Below are 8,577 nucleotides of genomic sequence, written 5' to 3' on the forward strand. Positions count from 1 at the left end.
AGGTAGCACTGATGGTGTGCAACCTATTTTACAGGTGAGAAAACTGACATTTAGAGAGGTGAAGCAAGTGCTTTATTGAAAGCTCATCAAGCTGAGTCAAGATCAGAACTCAGGTTGTCTAATTCTGGGTTCTATATTATTCATACAATATCAGATAGAGCTTTTGTAAAGCTTAAAACACTTTGTAAACTGTCAAGCTCTGTTGACCTTCAGTCCCTCAAAGCCGAGAGTTCTATCATAAATTCTTTGTCTATTCCACATGGTCTGGCATGTACCAGCTGCTCAGTGGGGAGCTGTAAGACTCAGTGTGCTCTCCAGACTCATGTTGATGGTGTTATAGGGATTTGATCATGCTTTTTGGGAACATCTTATTTCCCTAAATAGATTGCAGGTACACTAGAACTGGGCCGGCCATCCTTTAATTCTTCTGCATACAGGAGTCAGGAAAATGTATGTATGAGTTATGTTGCTGACATTTACAATCTGTGTGAACTTGGGAAAGTCATTTATTCCACCTGAGCCTTATGTTCTTTGCTTTTAAAATGGGAGAATAATATCTACCTGGGTGTGTGTGTGTGTGTGTGTGTGTGTGTGTGTGTGGAGAGAGAGAGAGAGAGAGAGAGAGAGAGAGAGAGAAGAGAGAGAGAGAGATTGGAAACAACTATTGAAAACACTTTATCAACTACACAAGGTAGCCTTACAGTTCTGTTCACACTATAGGCATTTGTTAAATGGATGTACAATGAAGGTACAAAGATACATACACAGTACCCTACCAAGACCTAGAATAGGGTTGTTCACACAGTGTGAATTCAGTTGCCAGCATGCAAGTGGCACTTGGGAAGGGAAGTGTATTTTAATGGTGAGATGTTACGTTCAAAGTCAGACCTTTAGTTCATTGGACTGCTCAGTGGAGCAAGCAGATGTTCTTGTTCCTAAAAGGTTCACTAGCCACGCAGTTCCTCATCTCTTGAGAGCTACATATAGAGTGACTCTCCCTTGCCTCTCAGCTGTCTTTTTGCTGATTGGTTCAGCTATGAGGAGCTTACTCTCGGTCCTTGTGATCCTTGTCTTGCTCTCCTATGTTCCACCAGGTAAAATGGAATTCCCATCGCTGTGAAATTAGGCACAGTGAAGGGAGAGAGGGAGTGAGGTTCTATAAGAGTGAGAAGGAGGCAGGGCTTGGACAAAGGAAGCTGAAACAGGGAGGGATGTGAGTAGAGATGGACACTTTGGGCTGCTCCAGGGAATGGAGAGTAGATGCTAGGAACACATAACAGGAAGTGTCTCCAGAGAAGACACTCGTTCTGGATTTTGGTCCAGGGAGTCTGTGAGGTTTGAAGGGAAAGTTGGATTAATGTTACTGGCAAAAGTGGGGTAGAGCAAAAGCATGAGACCTTTGGAGGACAGGTAGGATTTGGGGCTGGGAAGGAAGCCGTTCCTTTAGGACTCTTAGAACTTGCACTCCTGTCAATTACCCAGATTATTTTTCACACATTTAGAAACCAAGGCAAATTTGATGCTGAAAAGAATCAGCAAACAAAGCTGGTTGTTCAAATATATTAACTCATAGCATCACGGGATCCTATGGAACATCAGTTCGTACAGTTGGAATTTACATCCACTGGACAGAAGCCAGCAACTTGATAACACTGAGAAGGGTCCACTTAAGTCACTAAAATGGAGGTTCTCAAAAACTGCTTTGCTTGTGGTTTTCTGGGATCTGCATAAATCTTTTACCCTTGGCATCACACTTTGCACTGTGTCTCCACTGGACTCCTTTGTCTCAGAGAGGTGTTCCAGGGCTAACAGGTACACAGCACGCTACTTTGCTTCCCAATAGCCTTTGGTCATACCACACTGATTGTTCTCACACCACAAAGGCCCAATAGGTAGTCCCTGGGCTGGCTGGGTGGAGAGACTGTTAAGGCTTAGCACACGAAGGTGGGTAATTTATTACAGTGACTCAGAGCCACCCTCACCCTCTTAAACTGCATTCCTACCACTTCTACCCCACCCCTCAGCTTCCAGAAGTGCCCAGGTCTTAAGGTTAGGAAAAAGACCAGCATTGGATTTAGATATGTGTTTCAGGTATTTCAAACCATTTCACACTCATTATCCCATTGGATGTTTTCAAGTACCCTGTGATTAAGCCAAGGCAGGTAGTAGCGCATTTGGTTAAAAGTCACATAGAAAGTTATTAGGAATGCAGGGCTAGAAGCATGGGCTTCTGTAATTCTAGGTTAGTGACCTTTCCTTCTTCAAGCCAACACTTTGATAACCTCAGACTGACTTGGTGCTATCCCAGACCCTGCAAGCCTCCTGGTATGGGGCCTCTGCAACTCCTGGGACTACTCTGAGTTCTAAATATTCTTTCCACAGCAAATAGTCCCAAGCTGTATCTGTTGAACTCTGTTACCTGCACATGGTTGGTTAGTGATTTGTGTAAGTGGGGACCATGGGAACTGATGACTCATAATAGGGTCTCTGGAAAATAACTTAAGAGCAACTGAAAAAGGGGTATCTAGCCATAACATGACTGAGATGTTTTGATCCTATCCAATTTGCCATTAATAAGTTATAAAATATACACTTCAATCTAATTTATCTATGGCATCATGACCCTGTAGGACATTGTACATTTACCTTTGTTTTTGTTGGCAGTTAGAAGTGGATTAAATATGTACATAAGAAGAATCTATTCTACATGCTGGCGATTGAAAGGTGTTTGCAAGAGATCATGTGCAAAAAAAGAAGTATACCATATTTTGTGTGATACTGCAACTCTGTGTTGTATTAGCGCAAAGGATTTACCTCCACTGGTTGGGAAATAGTGGTATCTGAGGTTCCTGCTGATTTCCTCTGGGTACCCAGATCCTCCTCAGTTGCATCATTCCATTAAAACGAAGGCTTTAGCCAATCAGTGTTTCTGTGTCTGCTGTGTTTCTCTTTATTCAGAAGCATGCATTGTCTCTCCTTTGGAAATAATCTTTTGGATAATTCTTTGTCATCAGTATTGTTCTTTTCTTTTAACTTATTCCTTATTAAAAATTTCCTAAAAACTTTTTTTGAAGTATGCCATACAATCAAAAAAGTACAAATCATAAGCGACATTAATTTCACAAATTTAATGCACCTATGGAACCTGCACCCAGATGAAAAAAAGAATATTACAATATCTCAGTCACTACCACTCGCTACTCCATGAAGGATAATCTCTACCCTGACTTCTAAATAGCATAAATCTTGGTACTTGGTTTTGAGCTTTACATAAATGGAATCATACAGTAGATATTCATTTGTGTCTGGCTTCTTTTAAGCTAAATCATTTTTATGACATTTATTTCTGTTGTTTGATGTAATTGTAGTTTATTCATTCTCAATGTTGCATAGTATTACATCGGGGAATATACCACAATTTATGTGAATATTCTAGTTTAGATGGTTATTTGTGTAGTATCTGGTTTTGGGATCTTTTAAATAGTGCTGTGATAAACATACTTATACATGTTTTTTGAGGCTTATATGCAAGTATTTCTGTTGGTATGTACTTGGAAGTGGAATTTGGCCACGTGTATGTTCAGTTTTAGTAGATATCGTCAAATTGTCTTCCAATTTGGCTGTAGCAATTTATATTCGCACCTAGTGTCTGAGAGGTCCTGTTGCTTTATGTCCTTTTCCACAACTAATATTTTCTGCCTTTTTTTCCCATTCTAGAGGGTATAAAGTGATGGCATATGGTGATATAATTTGCATTTCACTGATGCCTAATGAAGCTGAGCACTTTTTCACATGTGTAGTGGCTATTTACATATCCTTATTATATCCTTATTTGTGATATACCTGTTCAAGACTTTCATCCACTTTTGTGTTAGATTGTCTAACTTTTTCTACTTGGGATCCTCCTCAGGAACACTCATTTTTTGACATTGGACAGAATGAAGTAAAATTTGTATTGAAAATATTTAAATTTAATGTTATAATCCAATGTTACTGCTATAAAAACAGAAATAAAAATTAGAAAAAAGAAAATATTTAAGTTTAAATATGGAGTGTGTTGTAGTTTACAATGTTCAGTTAGAGAAATTTTGTACTGTTTTGTTTGACAAGGCCATAAAATGTTTCGACTCTTAAATATTATTAAATTTCATCATCATAAGGAAGATAAATTATTCAAGTTAATAATGATTCGGGTCCCTTCTTTTTTGAATAGGTTTTAGGAAGAATTAAGCCAATGAGAGAGAAACGGTTTTTCTAGTATGACGGGGATAGGAAGCACTGATTTGCTCCTGATGGGGAAACTCCTGGTGGAGGACACTATCAAAGTTTGGAGCTTTAAACAAACACTGACTGCTGTGATGGGTGAAGCACCCATCCTGTGCAGATTACATCCTAAGACTGAACCAGACTCGTTTGGCTCTTCTATGAAAAGCTCAATGGCGATTATATACACAGCCAAGTCATGTTTCAAGGTCATTACCATCACTCCTGCCATCATCTACATCTATTCTGAGAGTGTCCTGCTCAGGTGGGGAGAGTAGGTAGTACTACTTAGGTAGGTGGTTCCTGTCTTATCTACTACAATAAAAAAACAGAGCCCTTTCTTTTCTTCTTTTTTTAGTGTTTGCCATTTTGGGCTCATTTGGTGTGTATGTGTTTGTGGAATACAGTAGATTAAAAGAGGCTAGTCTTAATTTTTCTAACTTAGTAGCCATCTATGATACATGAGTTTCATCAAGCCTCTGAATAGCAACGGAGTTATAATTGTACTGGGTTGTGCTTTCTCATCTTGTCTACCTCAAATCACTCATTTACTGCTGAGAGCCCTTGGATATGTCTTATGTGACCTCCCTAAATTTTTTTTCATGCTTTTCTTGTTTGGGTCCTTGTGTTGGTTTCTGCTACTAGGAATTTGACTGGAAGGTGAGATCTTCTCTCTATAGCTGCCACTGGGGTTGGTGCTGCCCTATTCTTTGGGGCAAAAGAAAGGGCTACCACATTCCCTGCAGGATTCACTGAGCCAGGCTGAGCTAGGTAAATACCACTGTTCTATATTTTTTTCATCACCTAGGCATCAAATCAATGCTGCTCATGGTCTCAGGTCTCGCGGAGTTCCTTTTGAAAACAACTTTTTTTGCTACTTCCTGCAATCTCTTTCTGCATAGGACTCAGGCAGATGTTTATGTGGCCTGGAAGGGAAAGAGATACCATTCTATTGACTCCACATTCCTCTCTCCTTTCAGGAATCTTCACAAAAATTTTCTCCTTTTCATCCCCTTTTCCACAGACAACTGAACTTATGTCAATGGATTAAGGCCAATATCCCAGCCCTCCAGCTGCAGACAAAGAACTTATTTCTATGGATGTAAAAAAATATATCCACCAATCCATCCAATTTTTTGGATGCATTTCAAAGTAATGTACAGCTATCAGTACACTTGTCCTGAACTACTTCAGCGTGGTATTAGAGTTCAAGAGTTTCCTTTTGCTTTGAAAACATATTTACATACAATTAAATGCATAGATTGTAAGTGTACCATTTGAAGAGCTTTGACAAATCCATATACCTATGTAATCTAAACCATATCAAGATATCAAATATTTACATCACTCCAGAAAGTTCCCTCATACCCTTTTGCAGCTGGTATCTGCCACCAACTTTCTATTTTCTGAGCAGCAGCTGCTGTTATGTTTTTTTCTTTTTTGCTGAGGAAGATTGGTCCTAACTAACATCTGTGCCAATCTTCCTCTATTTTATATGTGGGTCACTGCCACAGCATGGCTTGATGAGTGGTATAGGCTATGCCAGGGATCTGAACCTGTGAACCTGGGCTGCCAGAGTGGGATGCGCCAAACTCAACCACTAGGCCACAGGGCCAGCCCTTGTTATGTTTTATATTAGCCATCAGTTCAGTTTGCCTATTCTAGAAGTTTTTTTTTTTTTTAAAGATTTTATTTTTCCTTTTTCTCCCCAAAGCCCCCCGGTACATAGTTGTGTATTTTTAGTTGTGGGTACTTCTAGTTGTGGCATATGGGACGCCACCTCAGCATGGCTTGACAAGCGGTGCTGTGTCCATGCCCAGGATCCAAACCAGCGAGACCCTGGGCCACCAAAATGGAGTGAGCGAACTTAACCACTTGGCCACGGGGCCGGCCCCCTCTAGAACTTAATAGAGACGGTATTGTTAGAGTCTGTATTCTGTTGTGTAAGGATTTTCCCTCCACTTAGATAATATTTTTAGGTCCTTCTATGATTTTTCTTGTGTATATAGTCCACTCCTTTTTATTGCTGAGTAGCATTCTATTGTATGACTTTAGTGCATCTTGCTTATCCATTCTCCTCTTAATCCACTTCTTGGCTGTTTCTACTTTTCGTCTATCATGATAAAGCTTCAGTAAACACTCTTGTACAAATCTTTTTGTGATGATAAACTTTTGTTTCTCTTGGGTATATACCTATGGGTGGAATTTCTCCATCATAGGGTAGCTGTATGTTTAATTTTCTTTTTAAACAATTTTATTGATATATAATTCACATTCCATAATACCATAAAATTCATCCCATTAACTTGGACAATTAAACGTTTTTTAGTCTAGTCACAGAGTTGTGCAACCATCACTGCAATTAATTTTAGAATATTTTCATCATTCCCCAAAGAAATTTGTATCAGTCACTCCTTGTGTTAGTTTCCCAGGGCTGCCACAACAAAGTACCACAAACCAGGTGGCTTTCTATAAACAATAGAAATTTATTGTATAATTGTTCTGAAGGCTATAAGTCTAAGAGCAAGATGTCAGCAGGGTTGGTTCCTTCAGAAGGAGAGGATCTGTGAGAGATTCTGTTTCAAGCCTCTCTCCTAGCTTCTGGTGGTTTGCTGACATTCCTTGGCTTATGGAAGTATCACCCTGATCTCTACCTTCATTTTTACATGGTGTTCTCCTTGTGTTCATGTGTCTGTCCAAATTTCTCCTTTGTATAAGAACATTAGTCATATTGGATAAAGGACCACCCTAATGACCTCTTCTTAACATCTGAAACAGCCCTATTTGTAAATAAGGTCACACTCTGAAGTACTGGGTGTTAGGACTTCAACATATAGATTTTCGGGGGGACATGATTCAACCTATAATAGTCTACCTTCTGGCCTCTCCAAAATTCATGTCTGTTTCACATGCAAAATACATTCATCCAAACCCAACATACCCAAAAGTCATTACTCATTCCAGCATCAACTCTTAAGTTCAAATTCTCATCTAAATATCATCTAAAGTAGGTATGGGTGAAACTTGGGATATAGTTCATCTTGAGGCAAAATTCCTCTCCATCTATGAACTTGTGAAACTATACAGCAAGTTATCTGCTTCCAAAATACAATGGTGGGACAGGCATGGGATATACAAAGGGAGAAATTGGAAGGAAGAGAGTGGTCATAGGTCCTATGCACGTTTGAAACCAAGCAGGGCGAATTCCATTCAATTTGAAGGCTTGAGAATAATCCATTTTGCCTTGATGCTCTGTCCTCCAGGCCTACGGGGGTGGTGGCCCTGTCTTCTGGGCCTGTGCCCTTTGGGCCTGTGTTGGCAGTGGTAGCACTGCTGGCTTCTGAATACACTTCAAGGTTGTTCTTCTCTTTTCTTGAAGGTTAACACTTGTTCACAGCTGAAGGCTCTATCCATCCATTTCACGCCTGTAGAATCCCAGAAGTCCTACAGCCTTTCTTCGTTTTGCTCTGTCTATGTCCCCTTCAGTTCAAGCTGACAGCATTTCCGTTGAGATGACTGATTTGATCCACAAGTCACACATCTAATCTGTTTAGCAAAGGTTGTCCAGCTTCACCCTTAGAGTTCTCCCCAGAGAACTCTTTCTCATTTTTTGCAGATGGATAAGCTGATAATTTTCTAAATCTTCAAGTTCCACTTCCTTTTCTCTAGACAATTCCCTCTTCAATTTTTTTCTCTCTTCTTGCAATTTAATATAAGCAACAAGGAGAAACAAAGCCATGCTTTCACAATTTTACTTAGAAATATCCTCAGCTAAATACCTGAGTTCTACTTTTCATTTACCAGAACACAATTCAGTCAAATCCTCTGCCACTTTATGGATCTCCTTTCCTTCAGCTTCCAATAACGTGGTCCTCATTGGCATCTGAGATCTCATTAGAACTACATTCATTATTTCTAAACTTCTGTTTGTGGTGCTATATGTATTCTTTAAGATGATAGAATCTTTCTCTATAGATCTCTTTTTCTCTCTGAGCCCTCCCTAGAATATCCTTTAATGTCCATATTTCTACTAACATTCTCCTAGGTTGCCTCAAGGCAATCTAGACTCTTTCTGTCATGCACCCCCAAATTCTTCCAATCTCCACTCATTATCTGATTCCCAAGTCACTTCCAAATTTTTAGATATTTGTTACAGCAACGTCCCATTTCCCAGTACCAAAACCTGGATTAGTGTGCCAGGGCTGCCAGAACAAGGTAACACAGGCTGAGCGGATTAAACAACAGAAATTTATTGTATCGTTGTTCTCGAGGCTGTGTGCAAGATCAAGGTGTTAGCAGGGTTAGTTTCTTCTG

General features: G+C 39.7%; 1 protein-coding gene across 1 annotated transcript; it reads left to right on the top strand.

Moving 5' to 3' along the window:
• The first annotated feature begins 935 nt into the window (after positions 1-935).
• Positions 936-2,925, top strand: DEFB135 (defensin beta 135). The gene is made up of 2 exons (XM_070607642.1): positions 936-1,094; positions 2,665-2,925. The coding sequence occupies exons 1-2, from the start codon at positions 1,037-1,039 to the stop codon at positions 2,832-2,834; spliced, it is 228 nt and encodes a 75-aa protein (XP_070463743.1). The 5' UTR covers positions 936-1,036; the 3' UTR covers positions 2,835-2,925.
• Positions 2,926-8,577: the final 5,652 nt, after the last annotated feature.

This window comes from Equus przewalskii, chromosome 2 (assembly GCF_037783145.1).
Source record: "Equus przewalskii isolate Varuska chromosome 2, EquPr2, whole genome shotgun sequence".
NCBI lineage: Eukaryota > Metazoa > Chordata > Mammalia > Perissodactyla > Equidae > Equus > Equus przewalskii.

Coding starts and splice junctions, on each gene's coding strand:
- DEFB135 (XM_070607642.1), top strand. CDS start 1,037: ATGAGGAGCTTACTCTCGGTCCTTGTGATCCTTGTCTTGCTCTCCTAT. Junction 1,095..2,664: donor GCTCTCCTATGTTCCACCAG/GTAAAATGGAAT, acceptor TTTTGTTGGCAG/TTAGAAGTGGATTAAATATG.